General features: G+C 57.3%; 8 protein-coding genes across 8 annotated transcripts; 5 read left to right on the top strand and 3 right to left on the bottom strand.

The window, feature by feature from the left end:
- Positions 1–261: 261 nt before the first annotated feature.
- Positions 262–1897, top strand: ColSpa_10108 (RuvB-like helicase 2; the record flags this gene model as incomplete). Its single annotated transcript, XM_049276320.1, has 4 exons — positions 262–405; positions 469–1236; positions 1299–1630; positions 1765–1897. The coding sequence occupies 4 exons, from the start codon at positions 262–264 to the stop codon at positions 1895–1897; spliced, it is 1377 nt and encodes a 458-aa protein (XP_049132277.1).
- Positions 1898–4340: 2443 nt separating this feature from the next.
- On the top strand, positions 4341–4708 carry ColSpa_10107 (uncharacterized protein; the record flags this gene model as incomplete). Its single annotated transcript, XM_049276319.1, has 2 exons — positions 4341–4638; positions 4674–4708. 2 exons carry the CDS (start codon positions 4341–4343, stop codon positions 4706–4708), a joined length of 333 nt encoding a protein of 110 aa, XP_049132276.1.
- A 433-nt stretch (positions 4709–5141) lies between these two features.
- On the top strand, positions 5142–6539 carry ColSpa_10106 (uncharacterized protein; the record flags this gene model as incomplete). The annotated part of the gene is made up of 1 exon (XM_049276318.1): positions 5142–6539. The coding sequence occupies one exon, from the start codon at positions 5142–5144 to the stop codon at positions 6537–6539; it is 1398 nt and encodes a 465-aa protein (XP_049132275.1).
- Positions 6540–7325: 786 nt separating this feature from the next.
- Positions 7326–8101, top strand: ColSpa_10105 (dynactin, isoform; the record flags this gene model as incomplete). The annotated part of the gene is made up of 3 exons (XM_049276317.1): positions 7326–7509; positions 7551–7717; positions 7766–8101. The coding sequence occupies 3 exons, from the start codon at positions 7326–7328 to the stop codon at positions 8099–8101; spliced, it is 687 nt and encodes a 228-aa protein (XP_049132274.1).
- A 7-nt stretch (positions 8102–8108) lies between these two features.
- On the top strand, positions 8109–11324 carry ColSpa_10104 (dynactin, isoform; the record flags this gene model as incomplete). The annotated part of the gene is made up of 1 exon (XM_049276316.1): positions 8109–11324. One exon carries the CDS (start codon positions 8109–8111, stop codon positions 11322–11324), a length of 3216 nt encoding a protein of 1071 aa, XP_049132273.1.
- Positions 8727–11392, bottom strand: ColSpa_10103 (uncharacterized protein; the record flags this gene model as incomplete). Its single annotated transcript, XM_049276315.1, is given in 6 exon segments — positions 8727–9374; positions 9411–9476; positions 9519–9791; positions 9831–10970; positions 10985–11316; positions 11386–11392. 6 exon segments carry the CDS (start codon positions 11390–11392, stop codon positions 8727–8729), a joined length of 2466 nt encoding a protein of 821 aa, XP_049132272.1.
- Positions 11393–11680: 288 nt separating this feature from the next.
- Positions 11681–12580, bottom strand: ColSpa_10102 (signal recognition particle subunit srp14; the record flags this gene model as incomplete). Its single annotated transcript, XM_049276314.1, has 1 exon — positions 11681–12580. One exon carries the CDS (start codon positions 12578–12580, stop codon positions 11681–11683), a length of 900 nt encoding a protein of 299 aa, XP_049132271.1.
- Positions 12581–13292: 712 nt separating this feature from the next.
- ColSpa_10101 (uncharacterized protein) lies at positions 13293–15696 on the bottom strand (the record flags this gene model as incomplete). Its single annotated transcript, XM_049276313.1, is given in 6 exon segments — positions 13293–13400; positions 13452–13869; positions 13881–14202; positions 14318–14633; positions 14779–14946; positions 15391–15696. The coding sequence occupies 6 exon segments, from the start codon at positions 15694–15696 to the stop codon at positions 13293–13295; spliced, it is 1638 nt and encodes a 545-aa protein (XP_049132270.1).
- Positions 15697–15719: the final 23 nt, after the last annotated feature.

The raw sequence follows: 15719 nt of genomic DNA, 5'->3' as shown, positions 1-15719 counted from the left end.
GTGTGGGGCGCCCGGATTCCTAAAGTGCAGGTTGGCGCCTGCACTGTGCGGCCTGGAAGTTTTGCAGGGATAGAGTGAGGCGCGTCGCCCCAAAATCTTCTGGAGCTTCAACCAAACCTGTCTAACACCAACCACACCCCCATCGCCAGCGCATAATCACGATCACGACGAAATCGCCGACATTCCTATCACATTGCACGCACACGATTGAATCGACACGCTAAGAATTGACCGCCGTCAACCGACGCCCCCGCCGCGAAGATGGTCCAGATCAGCGAGGTCAAGGGAAACAGTCGCGAGAACCGCACGGCTGCCCACACCCACATCAAGGGCCTGGGACTGAAGCAAGATGGAACCGCAGAGAAGCAGGCTGCTGGCTTCGTCGGTCAGACGACCGCAAGAGAGGTGCGTTGGATTTTCTGATGGTTTTGCCTCCATACATAAGCAGCGACTGACTTTGCGCGACAGGCAGCCGGTGTTGTAGTTGACCTCATCCGAGCGCACAAGATGGCCGGTCGCGGCGTCTTGCTGGCGGGAGGACCTGGCACAGGAAAGACGGCGCTCGCTCTCGCCATCAGCCAAGAGCTCGGAACCAAGATCCCCTTCTGCCCCATCGTCGGCAGCGAAATTTACTCGACAGAAGTGAAGAAGACCGAGATGCTGATGGAGAACTTCCGTCGTGCGATCGGCCTCAAGGTCCGGGAAACGAAGGAGGTATACGAGGGTGAGGTTACGGAGCTCACCCCTGAGGAGGCCGAGAACCCTCTGGGCGGATACGGCAAGACCATCAGCACACTCCTGATTGGCCTGAAGAGCGCAAAGGGCCAGAAGAAGCTCCGGTTAGACCCCAGCATATACGAGGCCATTCAGAAGGAGAGAGTGTCAGTGGGAGACGTCATTTACATCGAGGCGAACACGGGCGCCTGCAAGCGTGTGGGAAGATCAGATGCCTACGCGACCGAGTTCGACCTCGAAGCCGAGGAGTACGTCCCCATTCCCAAGGGCGAGGTGCACAAGAAGAAGGAAATTGTTCAGGATGTGACACTTCACGACCTCGACGTTGCCAACTCGCGGCCCCAGGGCGGCCAGGACATCATGAGCATGATGGGCCAGCTGATGAAGCCTAAGATGACCGAGATCACGGACAAGCTGCGTGGAGAGATCAACAAGGTGGTGAGCAAGTACATTGACCAGGGCGTCGCCGAGCTCGTGCCTGGTGTGCTTTTCATCGATGAGGTAAGCAAAAGCCCCTTTTGCCTGACGCGAACTGAGACCGGTGGATTAATCTTCAACAACAGGCACACATGCTCGATGTCGAGTGTTTCACTTACCTGAACCGGGCTCTGGAATCGCCCATTTCGCCGATTGTTGTGTTGGCGTCAAACAGAGGAATGGCCACGATTCGCGGCACGGATGACATTGTCGCGGCACACGGCATTCCGACAGACTTTTTGGCTCGCCTTCTCATCATTCCAACCACGCCGTACCAGTCCGATGAGATCAAGCGTATTGTTCGGATCAGGGCGACGACAGAGGGTGTGCCTATCACCGATGCCGCCCTGGACAAGATCGCGGAGCACGGCGTCCGGATCAGCTTGCGGTACTGCCTGCAGCTGTTGACACCCGCCAGGTGAGTAAACCACTGACTTCATAGCCTTTATTCCCACCGCTTTCCCTTGCTCTCCATGCGGTTTCCCCCCCTCTCTGTCGCGGATCTTGGATCAACCGGCTAGTGTGAGACATGTGGGCTAACCCCAATGAAAGCATTCTCTCCAAGGCAAACGGCCGCAGCCAAATCGACATCCAGGACGTGGCCGAGTGCGAAGACCTCTTTTTGGACTCGCGGCGCAGTGCCAGCCTCTTGAGCGGCGAAAGCGGCAAAGGATACATCTCGTAAGAGTTATGGGAGGCATCATGGTTGGCTGAATAACGAGAAGACGTCACGGCTCCCGACGGTTTCTTTCTCGAACGAAGGATGGCGGCGTTGTAAAAGAACTTGTCACATTTATCAAGACCAAAACAGGTAATCCACGGAGTTTGTGCGTGCGTGAGAGTGAGATGATAGTATTCTGTTGGAAGGGGGAGGGGCCGAGTCAGCTGTCTAGAAACAGTCTCTGGGATTCAACTGAACTGGAGGTGGTGAGGTTGGCAAACGAGTGTGGTTAGACGACATGACGCCTCGGAGCTGCGACCAAGGTATTGGTTCCTTTCACGTCTTTTCTCACCCTCGGCCTTGGCTGGGCGTCCTGAGGACTGAAGAAGAGAGCTCGCTCGCTGTTTGCAAAACAGTAATCATGCCGTCAAGTTGGCCAGATGAGGAAAAAATTAGAGCCGCCCATCCCGAAAGTTATAAGACATTTGCAGGCCGCGAACCAGAAAAACAAGACCTAACGAGAGACATCCACGCACCGCCAATGCCAATGCCGCATGCCCATCTAACCCCAACCAGAGGAGAAATGGCACTTGGCCCTCTTCCTTCACCGCGTCTTTTCTTCCCAGAGCTCCCGTACTGAACCCCAGTCCCCTTCCCATCCAACCACACTTTGCGCCCATCATCAGAGACAACACCAACGCCAAACACATTGTGTTCCGCCGATCAAATTTTAAATCCCCAATGCGCAACAAGTAGAAGAATGAAGCAGAGGAATTTGCTTAAGCACCTCACTGAGAGTCCTCCCCCCCTTTCCCTTCTTTCATCACGTGGATTGTGTCGAACCAACCTAGCCTAATTTCGGCCGGGGTAAGGAGGGGGACCTTCTTACATTGTCTTTGTTCCTTTACCGGGGCGGGCTTATGATTGAGCATTCCAGCTGTGGGGGGGTACAGCGCTGTCTGCTTCCTTTTCGCATTCATTCCTTTGGCGCCGTCTTTATTTCCTGGGCACTGTTCTCCTCCTGACCCTGACCACACCCACCTGAAGGGTCATTGTTTCTGACGTCCCACCAGTGCATTGGAGGGGAGGCTTCAGTCTGCAGTCGGTCTGCAGGTTTCTTTGAAGAGAGGGCTGGCCGAGGCAAGGAAGAGGAGGAGCACGGAGCGACGGAGCCAGTAGCGAACGGCAGAGACGGCGGCCGCTGCATTAGTAGCAGAGAGGGCATTGCATGTGGGAACAAATGTCTGGGTGGTCCGGGTTTGACTGAATTGCCGATGACATGAAAGGACTCCATGCCCAAAATAACATGGGGAATCAACGCTGCTTTGAGCTACAACACCTCCTCCCTCGTTATTCTTCCAACTGGAATAATCTCCTTTCCGGCCCAACGAGACTTGAGACTGGAGGGCGTGAATTCTTCAAAGTCGCGGGCCCCAAGTCGTGTTGTGTCTGACATTTTGGTTTTCCTTGTTCATCTATCCAATCCTCGCCCCGTCCTCCTTCGCTTTCTTCATCTTCAACCTCGGACTTGAGCCCGGTACCTGTCATTTACTTTGTTTCTGGAGCACGCGTGAGGGAGGTGTTTACCTCATCTGGGCTCCTTCGCTCTCCCATTCTATGCGAACGGAAAGTTGACAGAGGAAGAAGAAGACGGGGGCACTGGCTACCAGAGGGCAACAAACGTTTCGTCACAAAGGAGCCCAGTTCCTCATCTGCAATAACCTTGGGTGTCCGGTACATTCCCGAGACACATTTCTCCCACCCCCAAGACTGTCACTGTCCTCTCTCGCGTCCGGCTTCCCATTCTCACCTCCAGTCTGTTTCTTCGTTTCCGTTCGTCCTCTCCCTTTGCTTACCTCCCAGACGGTCCCTCTTCCGCCCCTTGGCAGCAATATACCTGTTCGTTGTTGGATATCTGTTCGTCACCACCGCCGCAACAGCACCACAGCGCCTTGCCATCCTCATGTCCTTTCCCCCCCATAATGGCAATCTCCCTCTTTGAGCATAAGGTCATTGAGCTGAACGGTCATTGTCTGCTCGATCTCTGCTGAAGGGGTAGCCGCCATCTCGAGATCACAAAGGAAAAAGGGTAAACCATCGGAGCGGACAATCGGCCCATGAGTAGAAGGGATCTCGGGAACGTCTCGTTCCAGTTCCTTCCTCGATATCTTGCTTCATCTGTCTCTCCTGCACCCCGAGCCTCTACAGTTCTCTCCGTTTGTCAATGTCCAACCTGGCCATTCTTGCCAACACACTTTCATATTTCAATTCTTAGCATCCCGTTGTGTGTCTCTCTCACCGTCTACAACAGACACGCCCCCCCGTCTTCCATCCGCTTCTTCAAACGCCCCCTCCGAAGCATGGTGTAAGTCCAAACGTCGCATAGCTCGACCGTCTCGCCCACCTTGTCGTCCTTTCCACCACACACCCGTTTGCACCTTCACTCAAGCCCCTACCAGCGTCCAAGATGACAGATGTGGTTTCTACTCCTCGACCACGGCGGTCAACTTCTTCCTCCGGGGGCAACTCTGCCCACTCGGTCATGGAACGAAGAGCCAGCGAGGAGACGGACGAAGGACCAGACTCTATAGGCTCTGCTGGCAGCCGCGGGAGCAGAAAGCGCGCCGCTTCCATCGACATTGAGGAAGCAAATAGCTCCAGAGGGAGAGAGTTCAGCTTGGAGACCGGACCGATGGGTAGCGAGGGAGGCAAGGACTACATTTGTCTCTGCACGCCTGCTCTCAAGGTCCCAAGACCTCGTAACGGTAAGTCCCACGCTCTTTTCTCTGCACTCGTCAAGTTTGGCCGGCGGTCTTCGTCGCAGACGTGGTCTGAGATGACCTCGATGGCCTCTCCTTTGTCGAATGATTCAAACATACAGCTGGACACTTGTGCAACTCCCGTTGGCTGACATCGTTCTTTGATAGCCTTCATCTTATACAGACAGCACCACCAAGCACAGGTTATTGCTCAGCACCCAGGTCTCTCCAACCCGGAGATATCCAAAATCATAGGAGAGCAGTGGAGGATACAGTCCGAGGACATCAAGGAAAGTTGGAAGAAACTCGCAGAAGAAGAGAAGATTCGACATCAACGACAATACCCGGACTACCGGTACCAACCTCGACGCGGTGGCAGACCAGGGAATCGGCCAGGCGTATCGTCTGGAGCCGATTCAGGTCGGTGTTCCAAGTGCGGAGGCAGATTCATCGCAACCCCAAGAACACCATCAACGCCGTTCGGAACGCCAACCGCGGCCAAATCTAACATGTCTCCCCATCATCCAAGAGAGGTCAGCGGCGGCGACAGTGACCATCACCGGCACACCTTGCCCGGCGCGAAACAACAGTACCAATTCCAAACCGGCAACTTGCGAGACGTGGAAGAAGAATACGAGTCCATGTCGCCGTCCCCCGAGCTCAAACGGCGCCGATTCAACGGAATGGGGCATTACCAAGCAGTCTCGTCGCCAGGGCCGTACACAGGCCACCCCTTGTCGAGGCAACCCAGATCCTCGCTGAGCATGCCTCCCACCCCGCCAGTAGCGGGTTACGGACCTCTGCCCGGTCCATCGGCACTTGCGAGGACTGGAAACATGGCGCCTCCTCCGCGGCCACATCATCCTGCGTACGCAGGACCGAGCCGCGGTCCCGGTTTCGACGAGAGTCTCCGCCTGCCGCCACTGCAAACTCAGACATCTCCGCCGCTCAATCGAGAAAACGACTCAAACGACCGCCCGAGCGCCCACCCTACTGCTGGTCTGGGCATCTCAAACCCGCGGGACAGCTATGCCCAAAGCCTTGAGGCCATGATCATGACGATTCCTTTTCTGAGCAAGCTTAAGGTGCTGCAAAAAATCAGCCCAACATTGGCACCGTCAGGGCCAAACAGCCCGGACATCGAGATTCGCGGAGCTGTCATTGCTGTCGAGGGAGCCGACCCTCGGCAACTGGAACAGGTGGGAACGGCGGTTCACCGATCCCTGCTTGGCCTGGGCGAAATCGATTTGAAAACGTGGAGCGACGGACCGAGCATGCCGGTGTCTGTGTTGTCAGCCGAGGAAGACACAATGATGAATGACACCGCGTCCGTTGGGAGCAGCAGGAAAAGCAGCCACTCGCAACCCAGCCTGCAGACCTCGGAGCTGTTCTCTAAGTATATGCAGACCATGATGAAGTGGCACGAGAAGTCGCGGGAGATTGTCAAGCACGTATCCACGAGACCGGTTTCTGGATCGGATGGACCGCCGCTCACGAGACGAGCATCCGACGGGGAGATTGTCGGATCCAGACATAGTTCGGTATCGGCGCCTGGCATCAGCAAGACGCCGATAGCCCTGCTTCCTGCGGGATTCAGCTTGTCCATCTCCGACAAGTTTGCTTGCATGATACCCATTGCCGATTCGTACGCCCCAGTCGACCACTGGCAGTGGATGTCGACCCTATGGAGGGGAATCATTGGACCAGACCTCGTCATCTACGTCAAGTCGGTGGCGGAGGACGAGGTCACTCGCGGAGGTGCCGTTGAGTTTAGAGGTCCCGGCGTGATGGTGGTCAGGATCGCGCACAGCAAGTCGCTGGACGAGAAGACTGAGCGACGCATCTCTTTTGAGGTGGTGGAATGGATTCGAGGCGGCAGTTACCAGGAGGGATTCGGACGAGGTTAGTGTGGCCATACCAGCGCACCTAATAATGCGACGATGTAGCGGGGTGATTGTTGGATTTCCATGTTTGCTCTGCATTGATGGGGTTAAGATAGCCTCTTGCTTTCTCCTAACATAGCGTAGGCGTAGATAAGGAAAACGTTGAGCACCTATGGTTTGAGCTGACTTCCAAATCGCTATTGTCTGCGCATATGAATGAATATGCCCCTCAAGCTTGATTTGCTGTGAATTTGAAAGCTTACTTTACCTCTATCGAAACTCTGTATGATAATTGAAGAGATGGGTCGCATCGAGTGTTTGAAGAATACATGCACGATGGTGCCAAACGACTGTTGTGCCGGGACAATAGGACAATGCCTCTGTGGTTCTTTGAAGTCGTTTGCTTTGTGTTGTGTAAATGCAGTTGACTACCTTGTTTGCACTAGAGCCGGGGTACGAAGTTATGCAGACTCGGAAGTTGTGCTTATGCTCATAGCGGTGGACCCTGAAATGCAAGGCACTCACAGGCCAATCAAACACAAGTTTCAATTGACATCACCCCCCCAGATGAACCCCCTTGTCAGAGTTAGTTGCAGGTGCTGCACCGCCGCAAGCTCCAAGCTCCAGCGCGTTTATCCGACTGGACGCGCTCCCAGCGGCCCCTAAGTGACATCTAAACACGACGTATCATCGAAGTACGCATCACACAACACCACCACCACAGAGCCTCGACGACTGGCCCAACGCCCACGACCACCGATAGCAACAACGAATATGGTTATATCCCAGTAAGAAACATAGTCGCGAATAATGTCGGACCTAGCAGTTGGCCAGACGGTGCGCCTGCCCGATGGCCGGTCCGGTATCGTGCGCTTTGTCGGCAACACGCACTTCGCCAGCGGCGATTGGGTGGGCGTCGAGCTCGAGGATGACAGCGGGAAAAACGATGGCAGCGTCCAGGGCGAGCGGTATTTCGACTGCTCCATGGGGCATGGTATGTTTGTGCGCCCGACGACGCTGGTCATCACCGCCCAGGCCCCCCGGCGGCAGCGAAGCCGGCTCGCAGGCCTAGTCGGCCGACCAGCTTCAATCCAGGCACGGGACGGACTGCCAGCGATGCGGGATTGACCAAGAGAATGAGCCTCAATGCTCCGAGTCCAAGTCCGGGTCCTAAGGCGGCTCGACCGCCGAGTATACTGAGGGTGAGTGCGCAGCCTGCTTGATTGTTGGGGGCAACGAGTAACAATGAGTGTTCAGTCACCGACCAAGTCACCAACAAAACAGCTCGGATCAGCAACTTCGAGTACTGCGCCATCACGAACTACGACGCCCTCGAACACTCGTACACCGGCCGTCGGGGCGAAGGCACGGCCAAGCGTTGGGGCATCTCGCACATCCATGGGCCCTCCCGCAATGCCCGCTTCCAGAACTACCCGGCAGCCCTCGACGTCTTCAGCACCGACAAGACCGACCCCAGGAAGACCCACGAGCGGTCGACTCTCAATGACTGGGCGGGCGACGACCTCTGCCAGACGGCCGTCTGCGGATTTGGGAGCTGGGAAGCAGGCAGCGGACAGTGGAGATGACGGTACAATGTCACCCAATAAAGATGGCGAAACTAGCCCTGTGAGAGCCAGAACAAAGGCTCTGGAGAAGCTCACATCGGGCTCGGCGGCAACTACACCCACGAGCTCCACTAAGCCAGCGACAACCGCCCGTTCTACGACAAACGCCGCCGCTGCGAACAGAGAGATAGAGGATCTGAAAGCCAAGCTTAAAGTGCTCGAGAGGAAGAGATTAGAAGACAGGGAGAAGTTGAAGCAGCTGGACCAGGTTCAAGGCGAGCGGGACAGATTCCAGTCAATTATAGAAAAGCTGCAGGCCAAGTATCAGCCTCAGCAGAGCGAGAACAATGAGTTGCGGAAACAGCTGAAGGAGGCCGAGGAGAGGTTCGAATCGATCGAGGCGATGCAGATGGAGCACGAAACTGCTCTGGAACTGGCGACACTGGACCGTGAGATGGCTGAGGAGACTGCCGAGGTTCTTAAGGTCGAACTCGAGGCCCTGAAGCAGAAGTCAGAAGAGCTCGAGCTCGAGGTCGAGATTCTCCGCGAGGAGAACGCGGAGTTCGGCCAGGGCATGTCGTCGGAAGAGCGTGCCAGTACCGGATGGCTGCAAATGGAGAGGACCAACGAGCGGCTTCGCGAGGCACTACTGCGGCTGCGTGACCTGACACAGCAGCAAGAGGAGGAACTGAAGGACCAGATTAAGACCCTGGAGGACGACCTGAAAGAGTTTGGCGCCGTCAAGGAGCAGTTTGATGTGGCGAAGGACAAGTTGGCCCAGTCTGAGGCAGCCGTTGAGGACCTCCGACAGCAGCTGGACAACGCTCTGGGTGCCGAGGACATGATTGAAGAACTCACTGAGCGGAACATGAGCATGTCTGAGCAGATTGAGGAACTCAAGGCCGTCATCGAGGATCTGGAGAATCTCAAGGAGATCAACGACGAACTGGAGATCAATCACGTCCAGAACGAAAAGGAGATGCAGGAGGAGCTCGACTTCAAGGATAGCGTCATCACTGAGCAGGCCCGACGGGCAGGCGAGCAGGAAGAGGCCTTGGAGGACATGGAGTACACTTTGTCCCGCTTCAGAGGCCTGGTCACCAGCCTGCAGAGCGACCTCGAGGACATGCGGGCGTCGCACGCTGTCACCGAGACCGAGTCCGAGCAGCTCAACAGCAAGTCCCGCGCCATGATGGACCTGAACATGAAGCTCCAGATCTCCGCTTCCAAGGCCCAAGTCAAGACCATTGACCTGGAGTTGCGACGACTGGAGGCTCAAGAAGCCGAGCAGCACCTGGAAATTGTCAAGATGTTCCTTCCCGACACTTACAAGGAGGACCAAGATTCTGTGCTCGCTCTGCTGAGATTCAGAAGGCTCGCTTTCAAGGCGGAGCTCCTGCAGTCATTTATCAAGGACCGCGTCAACGGCCAGCCTCACCCCGGCCACGAGGACGACATCTTCGCCGGTTGCGACGCCATTGATAAGCTCACGTGGGTCGCGTCCATGTGCGGACGGTTCACCAACGCCATCAGTCACTGCTCGATTGAGCAGTTCCAGCGGTTCCAGAACGCCCTGTTCGAGCTGGAGCCTGTAGAGCGGGCATTGAATGGATGGATCGACGGTTTGCGCCGGGACGAACTCAAGGAGCAAAAGTGCGCGGACGAACTCCAGCGCACGATCGCGCTCATGTCTCATCTTGCCGAGGTGCACCTAACCGACGAGCTGCCCGATTTCGCCGAGGACACTTACATGCAGACTGTTGTCATGCAGAGCCATTTGGACTCTGCCGGCTCCACGTTTGCTACCTTGAGAGCCATGGTCCAGAGAGCCGTGCCTGGCGAGTCCGAAGACGACGAGATGGCACAGCACTTCAGCAAGAAGTCGGAGTTTGTTGTCAACCAGACTCGGAGCGCCAAGGTCATCGCTGGCAAGGCCGTCCGAGCCCTGCAAGATCTCAAGTCCAGATCCTTGGCGCTGCCGCAGGAGACCAAGGAGTCTTTTGAGCAATGCCAGGATGCCACCCGCCAGCTTGCCGCTCTGGCCCGGGAGATTGGCTTCGACCTGCACACGCTTCTGCACGAGGAGGGCCGCAGCGAGGCTTACACGTACCGCGAAGTCCAGGACACCATTTCCAAGGCCACCACTAAGGTCACCATGTCGAGCGAGTCCGACCTCTTCTCTACGTACCTGTCGAGGCTCCGCACCCTCACCAGCCAGATCTCGGACTTGGCGGCACTCAGCGCGGACCTGTCCCAGACGCAAGAGTTCGAACTCAGCCCCGCCCCGTGGAAGCTCCGTTCCCAGGAGCTCAAGGCAATCAAGACGATTCCCGTCGACGCTGAGGAGGAGTTGCGCCGCCTTAAGGAGGAGCACAACGAGGCCCGCCGGGCGATTGCGCAGCGCGACGAGAACCTCAGCACGGCCAACCTCAAGATCGAGACGCTCGAGTCGCGGATGAAGGACGCTAACGCCAAGGCCTCCCGCATCGAGGACCTCGAGGCGCAGATCGAGGCTGCCAAGCAGAAGGCGGCCAGCCTCCAAGAGGACATTGACAAGCAGGACCGCGAGCTCAAGACGCTGGAGACGGACCGGGACAAGTGGAAGAAGATTGCGGGCGACAGCAAGGCGTTCGCCGACGGTGCCGGCGCGGCGGGCGCCAAGGCCGGGCAGGAGCGGGCGGTGGCGACGGCGCGCGAGATGGACGCCCTCAAGAGCGAGATCGCGAGCCTGCAGGCCGCCGTGCGGTACCTCCGCGAGGACAACCGGCGCGCGAGGACGACGGAGCAGCACAACTACGACTGGCTGGCGGAGCCGCTCACGAAGCCGCCGTCGGTTGTCGAGCAGCGCCGCGCACTCGTCGTCGCCGAGGGCAAGGACGTACTCAGCGAGCTGGTCAAGTTCACGACGTCGGCGCGGGTGTACGACCTCGCGGCGCTGCCCGAGGACAAGCTCGCGTGGAAGCCCGCGCGCAGTACGCCGCAGTACCACGCGGCCAAGCAGAGGGAGGACCTCGCGGCGTGGAAGAGCTGGCGGGACTCGGTGCTCAAGAAGTCGGAGGTGGTGCTGGGCCGCAAGGACGCGGCTGCGGTGGAGAGGCGGCAAATGATGAAGAACGTGGCGGCGAGGTTGCAGATCCGTCTGCCGGACGCGGACGGCAAGATGGTCCCGGGGGGCGGGCGGGACGTGCAGATTGTGGGATCGCGCGAGTGGGAGGGGATGCAGGGCCGCCTGGCGGCTATATGATTCTCATGCAAATGCGGACGAATGCCTCCGTGGTAGTAGGACTAGTTTGGTTGCTAGATACCCCCCATTCTTATTCCAGCAATCCGTATTTTCTCTTCTTCTTCTTCTTCTTCTTCTCCCTTCTTTCGAACCAGCCTTTTTGTACGTTTTGTACGGCGCTCTCTGTTTTTACGTGTTGTTCTTGCGCCTCCGTGATGTCGTCCATTCCGCCTGTTTGGATCTATATATATCTCCAAGGCATGCCAGTGTAACCCCCCTCCTTTTCCCCTTGGAAAAAAACCAACAAGTTTCAATTCTGCTGCTAGCCCACACACCCGTCCCCCCGAAGCTCTGTTCGTCATTGTGTCGAGGACAGCTCAAGCCTTGCCCTTGCCCTTCTTCTTCTTACCCGCCTTCTCCTCGCCGCCGCCGCCGCCGCCGCCAGCACCGCCGGCCTGCTGCATCAGGGCGGCCATCGGGTCCCCGCCGCCCTGCATCTCCTTCATCATGTCCTTGAACAGGTTCTCGCTGACGCCGCCGCCCGTCATGGCGGGGCTGATGTACGGCAGCAGGTCGCCCATCTTCCAGCCGCGCGGCACGGCGGGCCGCGGCCACGGCTTGCTCGGGTCCGGGGCGGGGGCGCCCTGCACGCGGGCCTTGAGGGCGGCGCTGTCCTCGGTCGTCGGGTTCTGCTGCAGGTGCTTGGCGACGAGGAGGTAGAGGTGGTGCTTGTTCTTGACCTCGGGCATGCCGTAGGGCCGCGGGCCGGGCGCGGCCTTGCCGCCGTCGCGGCCCTGGCCGGCCTCGCCGCCGAAGCGCAGGCGGATCTTGACGCGGCCCGGGTTCGCCCAGTCCTTGGGGTGGAACTTGGCGGGCTCGAAGAGCGTCGGCAGCCGCAGCGACGCGCAGGCGTTGACAATCTCGCGCGCAATGGGGTTCTCGACGGCCAGCGACTTGGGCACGCGGCGGCCCTCGGCGCGCGTGCGGCGCGCGTCAAAGTAGACCGGGTACAGGCACTGGAAGTCGGCGTACTGCTTCGGGTCGTTGGTGGTCTGGAACTCGGAGCCCGGGGCGCCGGGGCGCGGGGCGGCGGTTGAGGGGATGTTGGAGGGGTTGATCTGGGAGGCTCGGGCCGCCGCCGCTGCCGGTGCGGCCGAGGATTTGGGCTCGACGCGGCGCATAATGTCGTTGTCGGTGAAGTCGTCAATGTCGCCCTCGGAGGGGTCCGACGCCTCGAGGTCGCTGTCCTCGACCTCCTCTATGCGTGGGTGCGACATCGTGGGGGTGTGTGTGTGTGTGTGTGTGTCTTTGAAGAGGGGGACTCGGGTGGGTGTGCGTGGGCGACGACCGGTTGGAAAAGTGGATTGGCCGTGTGTCGACGTCGGGTGTCGCTTGTGGTAGGTCTCGTCGTCTGTGGGCGCACTCGACGTCGTTGTTGATGGTGGAGGTTGACGAACGTGGGACGTGAGGTGAGGATACAGTTGTCGATTGAGAGGCTCTACTAGTCCCCTCTGGGATTTTGGCAGATGTGTGTGGGGTTGGCAAACCAAGGTTCACATTCGTGGTGGGGTTGCCGAACGGTCGTGGCGGGGTCCACAGGGCCAGCCAGGGTTCAGCACAGCCTGGGCAGCTTGGAGCTCACAGCTTGACTAACCTCAAGAGCTCACGGCGGTAACTCATCAACACACAGCTTAGACGCCTCCATTGAGAGCGAGACAGACACCCATGGCTTGCTTAGTGAAACGCACTGGGATGCGCAGAAATCTCTGAGAGAAAAAAATTCAAATCAAAGTTTACAAAGCTAGTCCGACACGCCACGTCCCTTTTCGGTAGAGGCAGCGGGCAGTCTACATTTACACAACCTCCTTCTCGGAAGCAAACCCAGCTTCCTCCCGTGCATCATGCCATGCAAAGCAGACCAAGTACAGGCCTCTGTTCTGTGGGCCGCTCTGCCTGTCATTCGTATGCGCAAACGGCTTTCAAATATTCTCAATTCTCGTGAATTTTGGCGTTCTTAAACTTCGTGCCAGGGGGATGATCTGAAATTCGAAACTTGCAATATGGGTGCGTGCAGGTGTTGCCTGTAACGCTGGGACACTGTAAGGTTGGTTAGCACCGACTTCTCGTGCTTGTCAAGCGCAAACTTACGTGATGTCCATAGATGCAATTTTCTACGTCGCAGTCCTGACCGTTGGTGCAGGGGTTGAGGCGAGTCAACAAGGCAATGGCGTTGATCTCGTCGGGGTTGGGCTTGTACTTGTGCTCAAAACAGCACTCGTCGCCCTTGGCGCATGGTCCGCGGAGGTAGTGGTTATTGCAAAGCTTGTCCCTGCCGGTACGCTTCTTGATGTTATCGAGAGCCGGCTGGTTGATGGGAATGGGAGGGTCGAGTCCACGCTGGCCAGGGTTCCATGTCGGGGTCTGCAATTTTGGTTGCGAGGCCTGGGGCTTTGGCTGCGAGGCCTGGCGAGTTGGGATGTTGATGCTCTTGTTGGCTAATGGGGTGGTGATGACTGGCGGGGGCTCGCTTTGGCGGTGACTCCGGCCCAGGACGATGGGGCCGACGCTGGAGTTGACGAAGTGGCCGGCGAGGCGAGTGACACAGTCGGCGACGTGGTCACCACGGCCAATGGCTTGGGGTGGACTGCCTCGGCAGCGCGGTCGCCGCTTCGGTCAACAAGCTTTTGGTTTCTGAAAAGGCTGGGCAGCGGGTCGAGAATGTGGACGTTTGTGTTTTTGAGTTCTCTGACCGTTGCGACACCCTCGATGATGCTAACCTTCGAGCGGATTTCCTTATCTTGGAGGATCTCGTCGAGAAAGGGGGCATAGCCCGCATCGTGGGAAATGCCTAACAAAATCTGCCTGCAGTTGTAGTTTCGTAAATGCCAGCGGGTGGCCTCTGAAGCACAGTCAAGTTAGTCGTCGTCGCACAATCTAACGTTCAGAGGTGGCTGCTGCATGCTAGACGTGTGACCACGCAGTCACGATGCCAGCCCTCATGGACAACTGCTTACCTTTGATCTTCGAGTCGGCACGTTCCTTGCCGTGACCGACGTCAATAAAATCAAATGAAGCTTTGGCCTGAGTAAATCCCAAAGAGAAGTCCTTGAGCGCGGATTCGCTGTCCAAACAACCGTCTCTGCGCATGGCACGTCCGAGACCTGAAAGGTTGGCGCAAACTTTGGCGACGATTTCAACTTCACCCGACTGGCTGCCGACGTACTCGGCAACTGCGGTTCGAAGGGCGTAGGCAGCCTGCTTGCCGCCCTCAATGCCCTGCCTGATGAAATTTTCTTGAAACTGGTAAGGTAGGCCCCTCAAGTTAGTATCCTGTACAAGATGCAAAGGGGAATGAGGTGGGTGCATACAAGGAGGCCGTCGCCATCAATCAAAATCAGGACGTAGGGATTGCGGTTCTGCGAGATTCAGTCACTCCGAACACATGAAAACGAGCTACTGCGCAGCAGGCGTCTACCTTGATGTAGTTGTTATCCAAATCAAGCTCCTGCAGCGCCTGCTGCATCTCTCTCCTATGAGTGGTGGCGTGTTCGAGGTCGAGCTTTGCATTGCGAAGCTCCTGCTTGAGCATATGATTTTCCTCGCCATAGTGGCCCTCGACTTCTTTGCAGTATATCAAAAGGTCCTGCAGTAAAAGGAACGGATGGGGTTAGTCGGATGTAACTTTGATCGCAAGGTTTGTAAACCTTGTTCGGAGGGTCACTCTCGGTTGACAGGGACAACAGTTCGTCGCGTCTCTTGCATACGCACATGGGATGGACACGATGGGGTAGGAAAAGGGTATGCAGCCAAAACGCACTACAGCAGGGTAGCAACAAGAACAGCAGCAACATTAGCGACGCCAAAGGTCAGATGCCAAATGCCAGTCCATCGACACACCAGGTGCGACGACGTTGGCAAGGTGGGCTTGACAAGACGCCGGGGTAGACTTTGCCGCAGCATGCTGTGAAAACGGAGCTCCGGTCTCTCTGCAGACGGAGACAATGCAGACGCTGAAGCTTAAAAGAAGAAAAAAGGGTAAAGGGCGGACAAGGGGAGTGGGAAAAGCGGAAAGGAAAGCGGAACCCACCTTAATCAGCTGGTCGCTGGCATTTTGATAACCTTGCAACGTCTGATATCGGGTAACAAAGTCCATGATTTCGGTATTGTTCAAGGACATCTTAGTCGCTCCTGTCCTCTCCTTTGGTATGCCCGTTCCGATGGCCGAGGGGAAGGCGTTGCTGGGAGAAAACAGAAACGAGTTCAAAGGGGACTGGCTGCTGGTGCGAAGGTAAGGAGGAAGAACAGGGGCCGCGTTAGTGTTGGCATTGATGTTGTCCAGGTAGCTGTTGGAGCCAGAGGTGACCCTGGTCGTGGTATGGGTTGTGGTAGGCATTTTTTGGGTTGACTGGGCCGAGC

This window comes from Colletotrichum spaethianum (assembly GCF_022836535.1).
Source record: "Colletotrichum spaethianum MAFF 239500 DNA, contig33, whole genome shotgun sequence".
NCBI classification, from domain to species: domain Eukaryota; kingdom Fungi; phylum Ascomycota; class Sordariomycetes; order Glomerellales; family Glomerellaceae; genus Colletotrichum; species Colletotrichum spaethianum.
The sequence above is the reverse complement of the archived record's forward strand: the minus strand, read 5'-3'. Positions and strand labels throughout refer to the sequence as shown.